This window comes from Esox lucius, chromosome 23 (genome assembly GCF_011004845.1).
Source record: "Esox lucius isolate fEsoLuc1 chromosome 23, fEsoLuc1.pri, whole genome shotgun sequence".
Taxonomy (NCBI): Eukaryota; Metazoa; Chordata; class Actinopteri; order Esociformes; family Esocidae; genus Esox; species Esox lucius.
The window spans coordinates 6,105,286-6,127,178 of NC_047591.1; the positions used below are offsets into that span (position 1 = coordinate 6,105,286).

Sequence of the window (21,893 nt, forward strand, 5' to 3'; positions counted from 1 at the left end):
ATGATGCTGCACGCCCTGTGCAGACACCGCTTGCGCTGGAGGTCTACGATGGCTGGGAGCTGGACACCAGTGATGTGCTGGGCAGTTTCCACCACCCGTTGCAGGGACTTCGGTGTCGGCCACGGAGCATCCGCCAAACCACACTGAGGTGCAGTTAGTCAGAATGCTCTCCATTGTGCAGCTGTAAAAGTTTGGTTGGCTGTCTTCAGCCTCCTCAAAAAGTGCAGGCGCTGCTGCGCCTTTTTGGGCACAAACTCCATGATAAAAAAAACTAATGGAAGAGGCTTTTATTTGTGCATGACTGATATTAAATGAGTGGATAATATTCATTTGGACACTGCTCATTAACCCAGACTTTCAAAGCAAATTCCATTATCTCAATCTACAGCAAATGAGTTCAGAGAGAAAAGAAAAGCCGTCATTGAGAGTAAATACTGCTCTCATGTGGTGGATTCTGGTTATGTCATTTTGTCTAAGACCTGTCTGAAAACGAGCAGATATTTCAACCTGCTTGGGTGAGAGGTCAAAATAATATATTTTTTTGGTTTCTCCCTCCCCTGTGAGACCACTAAAAGAACAGTCCTAACAAATAATTTAAATAAGGGTAAAGAATACTTGATTCAACCTCCTAAATGCAAAAAGTAGCCCTTACAATGCTCAAACACAAAGGCAGAAGGTTTAATTCTACTGGAACAGGATAAAATTCAAGCCATTGGTTTTTCAAACAACTAATACAAAATTATCTCACCAGGGAGCATTTTCTGTAGTGGACATACATTTGGAACAGTTACAGTACAAATATTGATTTTACAAGAATTTCCACATGACTGCATTAAGATATAAAGGGGGGAACACTCCACACTTAGTAGCCTATTAGGGGTGTGCAAAGCAGCCAGTATTTGTATATGTATTTGTTAAGGGGGAAAAAGTATTTGTATTTGCATTCGAGTAAAATTCAAAATAGGCATACATTTTTATTTTTGGGGGGGCGTTACACTTCTAATTTACGTTATAGTGTAAGTATTCTTTAATTAAATCTATTATAATTATTATGGATATGGAAATATTGGTTGATATTAACATGTAACAAGGAACGTCATTGAAAAGAAAATAACATAACAGCCAACTCATCCATGGTTAACCAACAACTAATAAAATACAGAGCGCTCTCTGTTGCTGTGTGGAGAATGGAGGTGTGTGGAGCAGCCTGTGTCAGTTACCGCTTTTATTCTTTTCCCCTCCCCCGACTGAACGTCACTCACTCACTCATCCGGGCATGTACTGCGGTCTCATGAGAAAACGCAGCTTTTTGATATAACGGTTTTCTTGTTCCCGAATACAAATATTTGTTTGAAATAAGTATTTGTAAAAACCACGTTATTTGTGCCTTTCCGAATACCGTATTCGGGTTCGGCTCCACCCCTATAGCCTATTATTCAGTACTGAGGTGCAGCAGTCCGATCAGAGTGGCGCTCCCACCCTACAAGTGTGTCAGCCCCCCACCAAGCCTCGTCAGCCCCCCACCAAGCCCCAACAAGGCAGGTAGAGGCAGGTAGAAGCCAATTAAGCTCCATCAGTGGGGCTATAAAAGGGTGACAAAACATTATAGAGGAGATAAGAGAAGCTAAACTACTGTTTGTGCATAAGTTTGCCTCTTCAGAGACAACAACCCCTCAGACCACAGAAGGAAGCCCAATGACCCCTAAGGCATATAACAGAAGTGTGCCCAAAATAGCAGCCTGTCAGGTGTTCCTTCCACCCGCCTAAAAACGTGTATTAAAAAACAGGAACTTAATCCATGGAAGAAAATCAAAGTACTATTTAATAGATTAATTCAGTAAATTGTGTTTATTACCATGTTTCAATCGAAAACCATTATAAAACAACATTACTAATAACAATTTCATAATACCGACTGCAGGGTTTTGCCCATTCAGCCCTTTACCACCATACTCAGCTTCACTATTTTATTTTTATAAAAATAAAAGAAATGACATTCAGAATATCATAAAGGCATCTCTCTGACCATACTGTACATCAGAATTTACCATCAAGTGAAAAGCAGCAGACTTCACACCAATTATCTTGTCATACAATGCACATGTCATACAATGCACATGGCTGTTATCATCTAGTATATGAATTGTAATTCAGAAAAATACACAGCAGATTTACTGAGGATGCCAAGGCAAAAACCTGCATCCCTAGTAAACAGTCATGCCATCTTCTGCAAGTACCTTTTCTAGCACCCAAAGCCTGTCACTCAACAAAAAGGAAGTCATGCATTATATACTCAATTATCAAACTCTCATAAATCATTTATAAGAAAAAGAAAACACTTTAATACACATTCACACCAGGAGGGGTCAACCCTCTGCCATCCACCAGACAAATCTGTGGTAAGCCATTTATAAGGATGCTATCCTGGTACAGTCACAGAATACCTAATATGATAATGACTGAATATGGAGTCAATTTAGAAAGCCTTAAGTTAAAATACAGTACTATTTTAGCTTGAAGCACCATACTGTCTAACTGTAACTGTAATATTTGAATATTTATTTAAAAAAAAAACTAAAACAACAGTATTCACAAATGCCATAAAACTGAGAATTTTACAAAATGTGGTGTGCAGTTTCACTGAAGATGAAGGTACTTGTAGAAATTGAATAGCAACTTCCATTTGAAACAGGATTTGAGAGAGGTTATGAAAACCTACACCTACGGCATAATCTTCAGAAGTCATTTATTATATCACAAACAAACCTTGAGGTGTCACTAAGAGTGGCTGCCATGTAATATCCTCTATGACATTCTGCTGTGAATTTCTCAAGAATAAATAAGTGATAGCATCAGTCCCCAAATATCCACAGAATGTTCACACCTGATAGGCCCAGATTTACTCTCCTGAAAAAGACAGACAGAATGATAACTTACGGGGAATTTAAACATTTTATATAAGGATTAGGTTAACATTTGTGGTCTCCACTAGTGTTTCAACTATACAATGCATTCGTTAAGTGGAGCCCTCACTTTTCCACATTTTGTTATTTTACAGGAAGGTGACCAAGAACCATCTCTGTAACCTCCCCAAGGTCATGTTTTGGTATGCTTCCCCAACAGACTGTATATGTAGTCTTTGAAGCAACATTTTTTACAAACCACCTAATAAAGTATGCCCCATCTGGATTCAGTGGCTAGGTTCCAAAAAGGGTATAGAGTCCAGTCAATGGTCGTTTTTCCTCATCGATGCCAAACATAAGAACGCAAAAAAAACAAGTATCTAGAAGGTTTGATAGATATTCTGTAGAATAATTGTACAGTCTGGAAAACAAATTATGCATCTGAACATTCTTTTCCAGGTAATTTGTTGTATTTATTTTGAAGAATTGTCAAGTGATCACTTATCATGTAAGAGCAACAGCAGACAGTGTGAACTAAATGCACATTATTTTATTATCAATGAAATTTGGTACATTGTCATGCCAATAACGTAGAGCCTGAACCTAGCTGTCTGTCAGAAATGATTGTTTAAAACAGTGTAGAAGCCATATTCTATTCCACAGCACTTCCAAATAACATTTCCCAGCTGACAGTAAGGTCTAGGTAATGAGCCAAGAATGGATGCACAGCCAGTTCTGATGGTGTACTAGACTGCCAGCTTGGAAAGTAGGGTTGGCTCGTTTCCATGACGGTTTTAGCACTGATTTGAAACCTTTAGTAGAGCATGACCTTTGGTAGTTTGTTGGAGGAAAATATATTGCCACATTTCGTAGATTGAAATGGTTTATTTGGTAATTTAGTAAATTGCAAGTGCATACTGCCAGGTGGAAATAGCCCTTTATTCAGTCCGGCAGAAAATTATGCTTCATTGATAAGAAATACCGGAATGCCAGTATCTCTGTCTGGAAATGTATTTAGTTAGTGAACAAAGTACTACTCCGCTTGAACTTGCCTGGGTCAAGGTATGGCGGCTATCTCCTGGGAACTAGAAATTGACCAATATGGAATTTCCTTTGGGGCTAATGAGATAATTTATGGGGTCAGGGAGGCCTATGGCAACTTTTACTAAATATAACATCTGATTATCTCCCAGAACCATGTTTGCATTAATGCATTTATTTAATGTATTTTACGCTTTATGATAAAGGAAAGTGGAGAAGTTCCAGAGGAAGCTGCTTTGATGCTGGACCTCCTAGGCCACAACCCATCAATGCAAAAAGAAAAATAATTGTCTATAATACAAAAAACATGTTGGAGTGTAATGGCTGTATTTGTCGGAAGGTTTTTATATAGTGGGTAAATTAAGACAGCATCATTCCAGTGACAAAATGTATGAATGCATAATGAATAAGTGTGTGGATATACTGAGTTATTAAGCACGTTTTGTGGAGTCATGAGCCTGCATAGCAACCATTTAAGTTTCGGACAACAAACTGATGAAAATGTGTAGTAACTATAGGAATATGTATTCGTGGAAGGATTTATAAATAAATTAAGCAGAATAAAGTTATTTAAAATGTCAAATGTTGACCTAATGCCTGGGCAAACACCCTCTGAACCACAGCTGGGAGGGCTTCATCACTAAGTACTCACCCCAGCATTCCAGATTCCTTGGTTTTGATGACAAAGAGGAACATGAGAACGGTGTGGAACAGGTTATTCCGTCCCTGTGAGCACAATCAGAAGGGATTAAAATGGAGATCATTCATACACAAAATTAGTGACATAAAACATTTTCTTCATAGAATAGCAACCAACAATATCGAGACCGCGGTTATCAAAACCTCACCTTGCGGACCGTGGGCAATAATCCTGTGAATAGGGCTAAAGAAGCACATACAGGCTCATACCTTGGGTAGGCTGTACACGTGGCCCTGGTAGATTAACTGGTAGTGCGGGGGATTGGTGCTACTTTGGTGAATGCAGAAGAGGTTCTCATTCGTCACGTCTTTGGTGGGAACACAAAAACAGCACATTAGTAAAAGAATGCAAGACAATAACCATTTGGTAAGTGTTAGCGCAGAGCTATTTGGCAACTAAGAGATAAAATCTTGCAATAGGCTTAGTCGTTATCCAAAAAAGCCATTACAACCAAGTGAATGGGATGTAATACCAGCACTAAACAGAAGGGTTTTCACACCAAATTGAGCCTCTAATCCAAAGAAAGGCTTACAAGTAAATAGAAAATGCCCACCCATAGGAGATGCTAACTCAGGAATTTTTCTCCCAGCTAAATAACTAAAACTGGATTGTGGTGCAACAGCGGGAGAGCACAGTGCCAGTGGAGGTTAAGCATGATGCAGAGCACAAAGAATATTCCAGAAGAGTGATAATGTCCACACTAAGAGACCGTGGAACGATTCTGGAATTAGGGCAGCTGGGAGGGGCTGTTCCACCCCTCCACATCCACACTTCATGTGCCTAACCAGGACAGACCCGAGCCACCCTGGGGTAACCAGCCAGAAAAAGAGGAACGGACTGTGTCGTGTTTTCAAACACACTGTGAGAAGAAGCTGTACAGAGAGCCTTGAGAAAGAACCCCGCCGGTCAGAGAAGACACTCTTATTCTGTATTGTTTAATAACCAGAAAAGGAACCAGGCAAGCCTAGTTCAGCCGGCCGGCAAATAGAAGTGACCAATGTTGTTGCCCTCACTGGAATCGAACCTAGGTCTCTTGCGTGAGGGGTTATGTCTTTAACCACTACTCTACAGAGCTATACGTTTTTTATACTTCAGGTGTCGGTGTAGAGTCTTGACAGATCATTTTGTCACGTATTAACATAACGCCAAGTTTGACTATTACGCTAGACACCATTAAGCATTATGTTAAACTGATTAACGCTTCTTATTAAGTATACCTCAACCACAAATAGCATCCATGAACTGTATTGCTTTTGCCACTGGTCGTTTTAACAGCTTATTAGCCAGTAATAGGCTTACTAGTAACTACTAACTTACTACTTGGAATAGCCATAAGAATTGAGCAATTGCTAGCGAGACCGAAGTTTGCACTGCCAAAGCTATTTCATTTCATGGCACAACAATGTTAGTTTTTCTTTCATTGGTGAATGACATAGATACATTAACTATTAATATAGATGACGAGAACTGATTTTTTTGTGTCTTTTACTGCCCAAGGGGTTGTGATCTAACCTATATTATCCCAAAAAGCATGCACGAATGCTTATTTAGAAAATCCAGAAATAGTCATAATATAACCGTAAAGAGTTTTATTTTAGGCTTACTATAAAGTAACTACTGAAGGTTGTAGCCAACAAAGCTTTTGTCTACCCTGAACAAATCTGTACGCATAACCTGCTTTGAATGTGACAAGCCTTGAACTCGAAACCTCTTGTTTGTAGTCCGCGTCTCTAACCACTACGGGTACTCAGTCACCCACACACTCACTCAGTAAGAGACATTCGTTCTTCTTGGCCGGCTCCGCTTACGCGGTCCTAAAATGATCAAACCTGGAGCTCAGTGGAAGAGACATGACGACAAAGGAAATAAATAATAGAAAATAATTAAATAATGGTCATTACAATGGAATGTTTTCATGGTTTGCCAATTCACAATTATTTTAATCTAATTCATTTTGAATTTATTTTTTAAAACCTCTCAAACTCTGATATGGTCATTTTCTTTATTAAACCGTCCATTTTTTAAAAATGGATATAATATATACACACACACACACACACACACACGCGCACACACACACACACACACACACACACACACACACAAGTTTGTACAGCTACCCTCATGGGGACCAGAAAATAGAAATTGCATGCTCCCTTGCCCTAAACTTAACCCTAACCTTAACCTAACCCTAATCTAACCCTAACCTCAATAAAGTAACATTCATGCCTAAACTTTACCTAGATGTAATGCCTAACCTTAACCCTAAACTTAACCAACAACGCCTGGACCTTAAAGAAACCCCAATTCTAACTATAAAAACAATTTTAAGTTTGACCCTAAACCCTGAGCTGGATATTGACTTTTTCCTCACGGGGACCGGCAAAAGGTCCTAATGAGGTCAATTTTTTCTGGTTTTACTAAACTCATTGGGACATTTGGTCCCCATTCGTTCAGTAAGACCTAACCCACACACACACACACTGTAAAAAAGCACTACACTGTCAGTGGTGGTGTGAGATGGTGGCCAGGCCTTACCAGGCTTGTCTGGTGTCTGAGTGAAGTGCTGCGAGGTGAATGTCTTTCCGTCTGGATACTTGGGGTGAGGAGGGAGCCGGGAGTCCAGGTACGTACAAAGCAGGTGCATGAGGACCTAATGAGTAGAAAACACACCACACATTTGACATTCACCCCATGTTGACCTCCATCTCAGGAGGTTGGCGGGTCAAAAGACGGACAATGACCACAGAGGTGGTGGATGAGACTCACTGCGCAGTCTGAAGGAAGGTCCGTGTCCCATTTCCTGGCTTTGAGGTCCCCGCCCCCGTTCCAGCGGAAAGAGCTCATGCAGCCACTGTGCGCCAGTTCTGACAAGGGGGGGGGACATTGTCAAGAATCTCTGCTTTGATTCTAATTAAATAATAGTCACTCAGTTGTTGTGGCCACACATAGCATCTGAAATAGTAAAACAGCAAATATTGAAACACAGCCTTTACCTTTGATCCTCTCCACTAAATACTCCTGGTTGGGGGTTATATCTAGGTACTGTACAATAGCAGGCATGGTGGGGATGGCTGAGGCTTTCACGACGGCCGCCTGTTTAAGGCTGGCTATGCTGGCTTCTGTTCAGTGCGGTGATAGAGAAAGGTAGGGTCAGTGTCAACTACATTTCCCATCATGCTCCATGCAGTACGTATGCAGTGTAGAAGGGTACAGGGATTGCAATGTTCTATCACTCTCATTATGGAGACATCCTCAGCGGCGCTGCATGTGTAGTCTCCATTTTAAAGTAGTCAATTCTGTTACTAGTTCTATACGACCACAGAGAGTGTTATTTAAACAGGTGTTAATATGGCAAAGGTGGCCCTCCGGCAGTTATGGAATGCTTCCTCCTGAGTACAATTAATTGGCTGAATATTCCGGAAGACCAATATGGAATTATGTGACTATTCCTTAAATCAAAGGCCACCCTCTGTTCAGCTGACCAAGTCAAAATGCTGACCGTCCATTACTAGCATTTGGGTTGCAGACACCTCTATACAAATATATGGTAGCATGTACCTCCGATTTGTAGTTCTGAACAGCCCATTCTCCTCAGCTGGCCGTTCACAGAGTCTATCTCCTTCACCAGTGGTACAAGGATAGTGTCATTGATCCACTGAGAAGAGAAACCACAAAGCGCTACTAAACCACCTTCTATCAATATAAAACTATTCTGCTGGTAACAGTCTTGAAACAGAGGGCTTTGAGACAGTTTTATTATCTTACATTTCTAAGCTTGGCAGTCCAGCTGTCTATGCTGTCCACCACGAGACGACTGGTCGTGATCCTGGCCCAAACCTGCAGATAAAAGTTAAAAAGATTACAGAAAACCTGCTAGGAAAACATTTGTATTACATAGCCTCGCTCATTAAGATTTAATTATTCATTGGTTGACTGGTGCCACTGACCTCCTCCGCAGCCTGTTTGGACCCGAGGTCGGTCTCGTCCTTGCTGGCCGAGGGGGCCAGGGAGCGGCAGGCCGGCTGATACTGGAACTTCCTCAGGCTCTGGGCATAGTCCCCCACTGAACGGCTGTAGTTCCAGAAGGTAGGGCTGTGGGAGGGCGAAACAGACTCGGGACTCCCTAAGTCAAAGGGTGCAACAAGGATTTCACAATACTGCTCAATTGTAGAGACTCATTAAAGAAGGCTAAAAGCTTATAGCGGCATGGGGAGACCAGGGAAGGTTTCAAGAGGAATCAAGAGGGAAAACTGTGAATCTTCACCAGTGTTTAGATTTAAATTTGAATAGAACTATCAAAGCATAGTGCAAAAAAAACTTTTCTTGTGGTCTGTGACTCAGGCATACATAGAAGGTGAACAAATAAGACCATACCAGAGTAAAACTTCCCGGACTTCAAAGAATCCAAAACATTGGTATGGTTTCACTTGTTTTGCTTTAAGGCATGCCCAGTTGTGTCAATGAGCACCTTGCTAACCTTAATTTATGCTAAAGTAGCACTCCTTTCTCTTCTATTCGTATACACAGAAAGCAACTGGAAAGTGACTGTGCCTTTTAATCTTAAGAAGTAGATATTGTAATGCACACACCCACACACAAACACCTGAGCAATATTTGAACCAGAATTTCCTCTGTTATGAATATCACACAATTTTGCCATAATCTACAATGAAACCACGTAAGCAGTATCGGTTACCTGTTTTTATAAAAACTTTGTTGTTATAAAACACATATGTCTTAAGCTTCGTTCACACCAGACACAGCATAAAATTACTGTACGGTAATTTAACGCAAACAACGCAATCAATCTACGCAAAAAACGCAATCAATCTTCCGCATCTTCATAACCAGTATCGCAAAGATGGAGGGGAGCCTCATTTTGCTAGTGTCTAACCACCCTTGTTTGTATGATACTACCTCAGACGTTTACCGAGACCTAAATGTTAAAAATGCTGCGTGGAAAAGTGTAGCCATGCAAGCATGAGCAGAAGCTTTCTCAGTTTGTTTCATTGTAGTAGATGAAATGAAAACATCATCCAGGCTGTATATATATATATTTTCCCTCAAATATGTTTTAACCAATCAGGTCTAGGATAAGTCCCGCTCAAATATTTAGCGTTTCAAACTTTGATCTGGTAGGCTATTACAAATAATTAATGAGCTGTCAAATCTATTTTTGCGATCCCATAAACCCGTAATTGAAAGCTACATATTAGCTCTTCTTCGGTGGTACATCAACTTCCGTTTCTGATACCGTACGGAAAAGCACTGCACAAGTTGGAAAATTTCAACTCATGCGACACACCTGCCGTACCGCAACCAAATCTGGCCGAGTACGGTAGATTAGACGCAGCGGTGCGGATTGCTTTCTATTGAAATTAATGGACTTCCGCCGGAACGCATAAAGATTGCTGTGTCTGGTGTGAACGAAGCTTTAGAAGAGCCTAACAAAGAATTTGATGATTTTCATTATAATTGTAATCCGTGTTATCCCCACTTAGCCACCTTCGGCCAACGCGCTCTTTAATGTAGAATAAACCAAATTCATTTGACATTATCACAATCATACCGAATTGACTGCGATGGCTCCTCTCCTCTTCAGTGCGGAGGAACCTGTCCAGGGTTTTTAGGTCCTCCATGTAGTCCTCCTTGCCCCCGGGGGAGTTGAACACAGAGGGCGAGGTTCGGTATCGAGCCCTCAGGCTGGTGCCCTCCACTGGGCCAATACTGCTTGGGTAGGATGATGGGGAGCTGCCAGAGGGGCTGTAGTTCAACTGAAAACAACAGACAGCTCTTAGAAGAGGGAAAGAAGACAATCCCGCTGTTTCTTCCATGTTTCAGATACATCACAAGTAAGGAAAAACAACAAGTAGCAGCCAGACTTGAAAGAAAAATGGCTGTTGACAGTAAGTTACACACAACATGTGCTTTGGACTGATGGCTGGATAATGCAGAACATTTGCATGAGAGACCACTAGCTAGAGAGCCCTGTTTTGTATCTATAGACAGACCTTCCCAAAGGCCAGGGAAGGGGAGAAGTGTCCCCCGCTGCCCTGGGTAGAGGCGCCAGTCAGAAGGGGGCTGTATCCAGGCACACAGGAGGGGGAAAATTTGGGGCTTGTGCTGGCTGGCCTGGACGGACTGAAGCTGAGCACACTCTGTCCCTGCAGGGGAGATGACTGTGCCGGGGCTGGAGCCACCTTCTTCTCTTGTTTCAGAGGGGGAGATGCTTGGATACCTGAGTGAGGGTGGACAACATTTGTGAAAGGGTCATAGGCTACATTTAGAGTAGGTTCGCCGGAACCACTTCGCAGCCAATCACTCACCTGAGTTTCTAAGGCCAAGAAGGCGGTGTTGGTCAGGGGTAACAGCGATTGTGGACGGGGTCATGGTGTACTTGAAGTACTTCCAGAAGTCAAACAGGGCATTAAGGCTGAAGACAGAGGCAAAGGCCAGCTCTGTCAGTAAACAAGGAAAGAGATATACTGTAACATAACCTGTAATTGTTATAGCTCATTTGTTAGTGACAAACCTGGCAAGCAGAAATTCAAAATATTCCCACCCAGAACAATTGTTTTCGTCAAATGAATTTCCAACTAGACAGCAATATGAGCACTCACCTATGTACCAGATAGGCCAGTAAGATATGTTGAAGTACATGCTCAGCAGTTTTCCTGACCTAAAAGGTAAATCGACAGATATAATTGTTTGTAGTTCAGAAATAGCAACCAGACGTAAGAGAGAATAATTATTTACGAGAACAAGTAACCTACATTTCAGTGTAAATCATGCCAGCCAGAGACACGTTGAGGACTGCCCAGGCAAGGACAACCTGGCGCGCCTGCTCCTCCTTCCTCATTCTCATTGTCCTGTCAATGAGAGTAGACATGCCCTCCTGCTTTGTTGGAGTCATGGTCACCTAACGTTTCCACAACGTCAGGGAATGAATTCAGGCAGAACGGTTTTCTAAGTAAACCACAGCTTGGGACACTCAGTTGGAAAGCATAGAATGCTAAGCTGCCCAGCTAACGTAAACACGAAACCGCGGGCAAAGTCACGTTATATTGGTTTTACCCACTAGGTCATCATTTTGTTATATTTAATGCAGTCAGTCAGACCACCAATAAGTGCACAAGAACGTATAGGTAAATACAACTACATTTACAAATGTCCAACCCTGTTAGCTCCACACCGGGCGGTAAATCATCAGCGCCTTGTGAGCAACATAAAAAAACACTTCCGGGTCACGAAAATAAGGAATATTTCAAAATAAAGGAGACCAACGAATTACTTCAATACTGATATAAATGGCATTTATTCATTGTTTAAGAAAATGTACCTCTCAAAACATTGACAACAATTCATATTTTATCATATTAAAGAGTAATTTCATTTAAAGTGGTCATTAAAACGTTCACGGTCAAAATGCAGACAATGCTAATGACTGAATATGGAATACATATTGCCTTATAGCTAAAAATGTTTTGAATGTTCCACAGAGAAAGCAATGTAGGAAATGTTCAGGAAAGTGTGTAAAGTAAGTCAAACCTGTCTAATCATGGGGAATGGTGTGCTACATCTAGCAACACATTATTTCCCACATCATCTTTAGCCCCCAATGCAAAACACAATACCTCCAAATTGCTTGATTGTACAGTCAGAATTGTCATTTGTACTTGCATTTGCATCATCGCACAACTATTCATTACAACTTACAACACGCATACACTTATACTGTACTTTAAAATGTTCTGCCATCCCCTATTTGCCTTCATTGCACATTTATACATTCCACTTGTTACATACATTATACTTAATACTTGTAAATGATTTTACATTTCCTGCCCTCTTCTATTTTAACTTCTGGTTCGATGCTACAGTAACTGTATTTAGTTATACTGTACTCGTACACTTCAATGACAATAAAGTTTAATCTAATCTAAAATGGAATGGCATAAATAACAATTGCAAAGTCTCTAGGAGTGACAGGGATCTTGTATAGTGTTAAGAAAGCAACACTTTTCTTGATTCACATAGACAGATATAGAAATAGTCAACGAGTTATAATCCCCATAAAGTTTTATACTGGTTCTTTAGCATTTCACCATTCATTTATTCTATGAAGAGTTTGAGAATCACTTCAAATAAGGCCAGTGTTGTTTAGGCTTACTCGGCCTAGGTCTTTTGACAATCGAGTAAATATGTTCAGGACAATGTCAATTTTTGTCAACGTATTTACTTCATTTAGTTCTAAAAAACATATTCTTGTTTAAATGTAGCCAATCTTGAAAAATCCAACTTGTCTTATAGACATTTATACGATTATCAAAATGGTGAGGTTCACCTAAAGCATTCTGTTTATCAACCACCTGAGGGAGACATTGCCCCACCATTCACCTGGAATTGAAAAGCTTAACAAAGGGCAACTTTGATGGCTACACGATCCGTTATTTCACCTTTAAACTACTTATATATACCCATATATGTCTTACTGCATCAGAACCCATAACATAAGCTTGATTCACTCCTTTGTTTGTTCTGAGAAACTGTATTTCCTCCAAAAAAAAACATGAATTAGGCCAGATTCATCTTCCTTCAGCCAAGAAAGGTAACATTACCTTTACCAGTAAACAGCCCCTTCAAGCATTATAATGTCAACATTTGTGGGTTTCCCACAACATTTTCACTAATCAACTGTATTTAATGCCATTAGGAATGTATATTGTCTCTAAAGGTTCTCATTTGCATTCTTATCTAATCTTTTCAAAACCCATCAATGGAAGATGTCAGAGGTCCATAGATTTTCTTGATTTGGTAACCTAACCATGTACTTACATGATAAAAAAAACGCAAAACTCCAGACCATATATATAAAGATGTGTTTAAGCTGTGGTAATACTACAGAGGATTTATTTTTTGAAATGGTTCACAATACACCCAGTGGACAGTTTATTCACACCCATCTAGTGCTGGGTCTGACACCTGTCCCCCAGAACAGCTTGGATTCTTCTGGATCTGGATCCTACAAGCAGCAGGAACATTTTACACAGTGATCCTGGTCCATGTTGATGCTGTAACATCACACAGTTACCGCAGATTGGATGACCATACATTCGCGTTGTGAACAGCCCATTCCATTTAATCTGAAACATACTCCATTGGGATGAGTTCTGGGCCACTTGAGTAAATTAATTGGTATTTTAACAAACAGAAAATATTTGTCCACTTGTCAGTTGTCCAGCGTAGGAGATAGTATGGTGACCAAAGTCACTTCTTGATTTTAGATGGAGTGGAAGCAAGTGTGGTTGTCCGCTATAATATCTCTGCCAAGGGCCGATAGGTTTGTTTCCGTTTGTGGCCCTCCTGTTAGCTAGCAGAATTCTTTATCAACAAACTGTTTATGCTCAAAGGACTACGATGAAATGGTAACTGAATATAGCAAGCCATTGCAAAAAAACTTACTGCCTATAGGAGCAATCTATTTTCCTTTTCGAGGTGGTGTAGCAAATAAACAGGCGTGTGAGTATATATCTGTAGTAATGGAGGAATTGTGGTAATTCATTACTTACCTGCCAGTGTTGGGACTAACGTGTAGGACATTTTCATGAAATAGTATCAATCAATATTCTGTATTAAAATTGTATTCCAGTTGATTATATAAATGTATTTAAAATATATATATATATATATATCTTTCAAGAGCTGTTTAGAACTAGTGGACAAAAAAGTCTCCACAATTTAAAGGAGCAGGTGAGGGAAATATTTGAATTAAATATAATTTAACTGTCATCCAGGTAGAGGAAAATCTTATGTGTTTCACCATTAACAAACTATTAATGAACTATTCACAAAGAAAGCAACCAGTTTGGACAGGTTTTAAGGTTGGAGTATGTTTTAAGGTTGGAGTATGTTTTAAGGTTGGAGTATGTTTTAAGGTAGGAGTATGTTTTAGGGTTGGAGTATGCTTTACACTGAGTTTGTGTAGTCCTGTTACATGTTAATGTAAGCACTCAGTCTACAGCAGCTATTGGGATTACAGTATTGTTAAATTCAAGTTAATCATTTCATATTTATAATGTCTTAGTAGACTAGTCAGCCCCAATTTGAATATAAACCAATTTCTATTTCCATTTTCTCACAAACACATGGGATAAAAATATACACTTTTGTTTCCCAGACCAGAAGGACAGGTCATGGTGAAGCCCAGGGACCATACGAACAGTTTTCTTCTGGTTTCCATACAATTCAGACTGCTAATGTTTAGGCTATATTTTCTGTGTGTGAATATCTAACAGTTTGTCCTTGTTAGTGTGGGGAGTGATATCGCAATGTTGGGAGTGTTGTAGCATATGCTAAACGATTACTAGAGGATAGTGGACAATGTGCTTTGACCTTGTGCTTTGTGGCCCAGCTCTTACATCAAGATGCTCACATAGCCTGAAAAAGTGATCTGTGGTGAAGGACAGTGAAGGTGTATTCAAGTTGACTAATCATTTTTAAATGCATCTACATAATGCATTAAATCAAACATGACTGTATCACTACTCATTGTGATATTGCGTTAGAATAATTCCCAATCATATTATTTACTTATCCTAATGTCAGATTGATCAGATCATAGGAAAGAAAAAAGATGACTCTAGAATGTGTTCATTGTCTTATCTTAACACCAACAAAAAAAAAATAGATAAAACATTTAGGAAGAACTGGACCTTATATTAAGATAAAAAAAATTTAAACAGGTTTGTTGATTTAAATAAATGTTTTAAATGTAAAACTGTATGTAGGGTTTACTAGAAACGGTATGTGATTGAGGGATATAGTATGAGTTTAATATCCATACAAACTGGATAAATGCCATTATCTTACAGTACATCTGAAAAGCCAGACAACCACAGTAACACCTCAGTACATTTTTAAACAACTTAACATTTGCAGTATGAATGTGTGGGACAACACTGTAAGGATTAGAACAGTTATTCACAGCCATCAAAAATAAGTGAATAACCCAAGAGGCCAAAAAAAACATGATTTCTTTTTAAGTCAGACAAAACCTCACAGACCTTTAAATGCGACATTCAAAATTCAAAAAGGGACCTTTCGGAAGAGAAATAAGATTTGAAACCATAAACAGAAAAGTTATCAAGAGCCACTGTCTATATGTGTACCTCACAATGTCTCTTTGCTGAAGTTTGTGTCTCGACTGATCTTCTCCCAGCTGGACTTCTGCTTTCCAGCCCGTCTCCTCTGATCTGCCTGCAGACATCCAACAGCCTTTTGCCAGCCTGTGAGCTGTCAAAGTACCACTGGAATCAAACACCCAGCCATCCCATCCCCATGCTCCGCTATGATCAAAGAGGCACAGGTAAGCCAGACATGAAGCCACATACAATTGCCATCTTGCCATCTAAAAAGGGTGAACATTTTCATTTTTAAAATTTTTCTTTTTTGTAACTTGAGTAGCGTGAGTTGACATGGGTCGCTGCGATCAGAATCAATGACAAAAAAAGATCTGTTTTGAAGATAAGAGACATGAGTTGATCTTGATCTGTCTCTGGAAAAACTTTTGGACAAAGAGTTCTTCACTGCAGTTAGTAGGTGCACATTCTGAAGAATTTGAATGAGAATATGAATCACCTTCTGTATAAAGGTCATGTATAAGTGATTATTTAAATACATACTGCGACTTTCTTCTTAATTTCTACACATGGCTACTGAGCCTGCTAACAACACGCTTACGATTACAAGTGATTTACTACTGACAAACATACACCGATCAGCCATAACATTATGACCCCCTGCCTAATATTGTGTAGGTCCCCCTTTCGCCACCATAACATCCCTGATCCGTTAAGGTATGGACTCCACTAGACCTCTGAAAGTGTGATGTGGTATCTGACACCAAAATGTTAGCAGCTGATCCTTTAAGTCCTATATGTTGCGAGGTGGGGCCTGCATGAATCAGACTTGTTTGTTCAGCACATCCCACAGATGCTTGATTGGATTGAGATCTGGGGAATTTGTAGGCCAAGTCAACACCTTGAACTTATTGGTGTGTTCCTCAAACCATTCCTGAACAATTTTTGATTTATGGCAGGGCACATTGTCCTGCTGAAAGAGGCCAATGCCATCAGGGAATACTGTTGCCATGAAAGGGTGCACATGGTCAGCAATGCTTACAGTACATACAGTACAAAGTAATGTCAGGACCCAAGATTTCCCAGCAGAACATTGCCCAAAGCATCACACTGCCTCCGCCGGCTTGCCTCCTTCCCATAGTGCATCCTGGTGCCACGTGTTCTCCAGGTAAGTGACACACACGCACCCGGCCATCCACGTGATGGAAAAGAAAACGTGATTCATCAGACCAGACCACCTTCTTCCATTGCTCCGTGGTCCAGTTCTGATGCTCACATGCCCATTGTAGGTGCTTTCAGCAGTGACAGTGGTCAGCAAGGGCACCCTGACTGGTCTGTGGTTACGCAGCTCCATACGCAACAAACTGCGATGGGCTGTGTGTTCTAACACCTTTCAGTACCAGCATTAACTTTTTCAGCAATTTCAGCTACTGTAGCTCAGACCACACAGGCCACCCTTCGTTCCCCACATGCATCAGTACGCCTCGGCCGCCCATGACCCAACCACCGGTTCACCGCTTTTCCTTCCTTGGACCACTTTTTGATTTGAGGACAGAATATTCACTTGCTGCCTAATATATCCCACCCGCAGACAGGTGCCATGACAACAAGATTATCAGTGTTATTCACTTTACCTGTCAGTGGTCATAATGATCGGTGTACACATACAATCCGAAATATGGACAGAGAACACACACAAAAAAGAAAATATATCCTATTTAAAATCCTGGTTTCCTCGAAACTTTCCTAACGCTAAACATAAAGGCCTAACCTTAACCCTGAACTCAACATTAACTCATAACCGTAATCAAACCTAAAGTCAACCCCTAAACTGGAATTGCATTTATCCTCATGAGGAGCAATGAATTGTTAACCTGATGTGGACTGGTTTGCATCCTAGCAGGTACATAAAACAACAACAAAAACACACACACAACTGACCAACCCAGTGTTCCTTCTCTTCCACTGATGTGTCTTCCGATCTACTGATCTCCCTGATACATGAAAACACTATGGGGTCGGTGGGCGACAGTGCTTCTCTCAGCCCCTGATGAGAGATCACAAACTAAATCTCTGATTCCTGACCTGTCCCGGAGAGATCAAATGGCATGTCTATGCTTGGCTCGCTAGGCCTCCTCTCTCTCTCCGTCGGCCGCGGTGCACAGGGTCAGTCGGGTCCAGATGGGGGTCATCCTGGATGTCAACTGGATGACACTGTACATTCTGTCAACAGATGAACCAATCAACAAGACAGGACATGTAAACATCATCATCTGACTAGAAGTCTCCACTGGAATAAATGATGGATATGATGAAATGCTTTTCGTAATAAGGACTGGATATTTGTATTTTTAGCCATATTTCTATAGTCATTGTCTGATTTATAAAGGTCAAGACAATTTTGTCTCATTTTGTTTGTGTTCTCTGGCCTTTCCCATGTTGGTGGAAGATTAGCTTAGCCTGTGTGTCACCTCATATTTATAACCCTGTGAAACGGGATGTCATGGATGACAATTTAAGAGTTTCCAAAGACTCGGGTGAACCTTCAAATGTAAAACCTAAATAAGATTATACATCAATTACATTTTGTTTGTAAGATTTTATAGGGGTTCCAATGCTGTCTACTTTCTTGATGACTCCTTTATTTAATTTCACCTAGTTAAATGTTCAATCAATTAAAGGTTAGATTCATATAATGAACTTAAGTGTAAGATCAAGCTGATAAACCTCAACAAAAAAATGACATCCTTTTGGGCAGATTTAACAAGGGTGCCAGTAATTCTCGAGGGCACTATATTTCCACTGTGTTAAAAGACAAACGTTAATTGTTATTCACTTGGGTCTAATCAATTTGGCATTGCTGTCTTCTGGGGGACAAAAACAATATAGAAAAATCTAGGAACCTAACAACAGTCAGAAAGTACTGTTAATTTAATATGAAAGGGTCTCTTCCAGTTTGGTGGATTTCTGGTTGGACAATCAGACCTTAATGACAATACTTATGTTCTCAGAAAGCAAAAGAGCCAGTCCATATGCAACAAGTAGACTGCATTATCCACCTCACCATCGAACAAAAGAGCTTCTCTGACCACTGAGACGCCTGCTGCCCCTATAAGAGCTGGGTGACTCTTCACCTCAGCTGGACATTGAAGCCGACACAATTCTCTGAGTGCCTGCTTCGATCGCCTGGCCACTGTGTGTACAGTCCATGTAGCAGCCAATGCCACAGGCCTCTCCTGTCCTCTCTGTGCCCCTCAGACGAGACCGAGGCTTGATTAACCACTTAGTTCATCCTCTCAGACAGAAGATTGCAGGCAGAAAGCAGAGTAATGAAGTGCTTCTGAATTTGCATTCCTGAGTGCTTCTCCGACACCTTGAATTTTTGGGAGGGTTCAAATGCTGTTTGTTCCCTGTGGACAATCTGAAGACGTAACTTTTCTGCCAAAACAAGTGTCCATCCATGTCTCTCATCAGCTGGCGTGAATAAACATAATCAATCTAGTACATGTTTAAGAGGGAATTGGAGGCTTTTTCTCTCAAATCAGTTCAGATGGGCTGTTCAACTTTCTCATTATGTAGATTATACTGTGTGCCTCAGACATTCGCTCAATGCTGTGGAACAGAGTAAAGTGCTTTTCCTTTGTACTTGATGGAATACTGTCCAAGTTCTGCAAAGGTGACAAATGATGTTCTCCTGTGCGCTTCTTTGTTCATGAAAAATGTAACGACACTTGAGAAAACACATGAGCAGGCTAGTCCAAAGAAGGAGTGGAGATGGGCCTGGATTAGGCCTGGATTCAAATCAAAAGCAAGTTGTTGGCTTTGCAGCTTTTAAAGGCAATGTTGGCAGAGATTGCTGAAATTGCTGCAAGTTCGCTCAGTGAGAAATCGCCTTTTAAAAAGCCACAATGCCATATTTGGATGGAATCCTGGCTTCAGTTCAAATGAAAGTAACTGATGTCAGTATTTCTCTGGCATGATTTTAAATTGTCTCAAAAATATGAGTTTTCAATAACAGCCATATCAACTGCTGAAAACCACCTCTAAAAAGAAATCGACATATACTTTCTAATAGCACTCCAAAAACATCTCCAACTCCTCTGTCCTAACGAAGCAAGTCTCTTCAAAAACAGACAATGGAGACGACACGCGTTTCTCATTATGCAACACAGCAGGATGACTGGTCAAATTTGTTGGGTGATTATTTCTGTCTAAGATTTGTCCAACCAAGGACTTGACGTAAGAACTTCCCTTTGCACTTTGGTCTATTAGAAACAAAAGAGGAAATAAGCTTTGGTTAAATAAACAGGGCCCTTTCATTTGCCCATCAAGGGTTGATGCCCAATGCTAACAGCAAATCAACTGCACCTCCTGCTTCTTCAAACACAGGTAGGCTAATCATTTATTTATCTACAAAGATGATGAACTGTAACTACTAAAGTTTTCAAATGTTAGGACCATCCATTTGAATGGATTCCATTATTTTGAATGTTGTATACCTTATTGATGTTTGACCTGATTAGACTAGATAACCCGATTAGATAACCCCATCCTTAACTCAAAGCTAAACCACGAGGGTAATGGAATATCTGAACAAAAATCTTCTACCTATTCTGATCATATCCTTCCCTAACAACATCCTGTTCAGCAGGAAGTATATTACATTCAGGGCATGCTAGTTATAAAGAGTCCAAAGAACACTTAATCAGCCTAGCTCACTTTGATTAATGACTCATGTTGAATGAGTATTCTCAGGTATTACAATACTTTAACCATAATCTTTGTTATTAATGTGACTATTTAGGAAATCCAAATATTCCAAGTGTAAATCTATTTTCTGGTGATCTGACAGCAGTGGAATAGCCTGAAATAACCATTTGATATGTGAATCTCTCTTATTGTAAAACTTAGACTAAAATGCAAAAAATTATGTTAGATATTCTTGAGGAGCTGAAGAGGCCATCATTTCAAGAGTCTCCTTGGCTAAGAGAAAGCATCTCGTGTGCTGTGATTGTTTTTGTTTTCGCTCAACTTCTTCAATGTACACAATGACATTGCAGGAAAGTCTTTCTTATTCCTCTCTTTTGGGAATTTCCTCTTTTTTCAGTCACCAGATATTATTTTCGAAATGTTTAGAAAACTCTCAGACTTCTGTAATATGACATGATGATCACGGGGAATTTGATTTTAGCATGTTAGATAAGTATCCTGTTTGGATAGGAAGTGGGCTGTTTGAGGGGGCCCCATGTTGGCCTTTAAAGGGGCACATGAGTCACAATGACAATGGTTATAAAATAGAGGATGTGTACACACTATGCGTGAAAACAGATGCATGCTGTGTCCAGCTCATGCTTACTAAGCATAATAGGGAGGTGAAACTGAGAAAATGAGAAACGTCTTGATTCGCTACCAGAAAGTGTGTTGTAATTTGTGTTGGAGTAGACTGAGTCATTTTTGTGAGTCAAAGCCAACTCAACATTACAGTTATATAAATAATCAGATTTCGGAACTCGTCCTCCTCCAGCTGAACCAAATGTATAATAGTATGTTTATTTACTATGTAAGGAACTTTAATAATGCATTCCTATAGGATGAATAGAGAATGTACTGGGAGATACAGAAAACACTGGATACACTGCCCTCTTGTGATTCTTATGAGAATTACAGAATGCACATTTAGAACACATGAGCAATTGAATGGACACATCAACCAAAAGATGTGGTTTGCAAACCACAAATTCAAAGTTGAGCTGAGTTTGATATGTTAATGGGAGTGGATAAAATAACATTGCCAAAGGATGACTTTGGTTTGAGATGACACTCGTATCAAGTGTTATGTCTGATGATGGGAGAGCCCTTCAGACACTCACTTTTCTGTAGTGGGAAAGAGAGTGGACCCTTCACTGAACCAACCACACACTTACAATTAAAGTAGGGTTGAATAGAGAGAGATAAAACAGTTGCGATTAACAGAGAGGGAGAGACCAAGATGTAGAAAGAGAGAGAGACAAAGAGAGAGAAGAATGTAAACATTGGATCAATGGATGATCTAACAGAACAGTTCAAAGTGGAGACTGTCCTTATGACCTCATCTCCATGGGGGGGGGG

At 40.3% G+C, this 21,893-nt stretch overlaps 2 protein-coding genes across 4 annotated transcripts in view; one reads left to right on the top strand and one right to left on the bottom strand.

The window, feature by feature from the left end:
• Positions 1–1,833: 1,833 nt before the first annotated feature.
• On the bottom strand, positions 1,834–11,862 carry tmem209 (transmembrane protein 209). Its single transcript, XM_010898260.4, has 14 exons — positions 11,421–11,862; positions 11,268–11,326; positions 10,974–11,105; positions 10,659–10,885; positions 10,217–10,421; positions 8,595–8,770; positions 8,413–8,484; positions 8,206–8,302; positions 7,641–7,766; positions 7,414–7,511; positions 7,183–7,297; positions 4,854–4,951; positions 4,597–4,670; positions 1,834–2,907 (listed from the first exon to the last, which is right to left on the bottom strand). Exons 1-14 carry the CDS (start codon positions 11,558–11,560, stop codon positions 2,853–2,855), a joined length of 1,674 nt encoding a protein of 557 aa, XP_010896562.1. The 5' UTR covers positions 11,561–11,862; the 3' UTR covers positions 1,834–2,852.
• An 8,215-nt stretch (positions 11,863–20,077) lies between these two features.
• Positions 20,078–21,893, top strand: part of tfec (transcription factor EC) — a 55,226-nt gene continuing 53,410 nt past the window's right edge. Inside the window, exon 1 of one of the 3 annotated variants that reach the window (XM_010898247.4) lies at positions 20,078–20,174. The gene's annotated coding sequence lies outside the window, so the exon portion shown is untranslated. The remainder of the gene's footprint in view (positions 20,175–21,893) is intronic. The other 2 variants (XM_010898250.3, XM_010898251.3) reach the window with 2 other exon arrangements.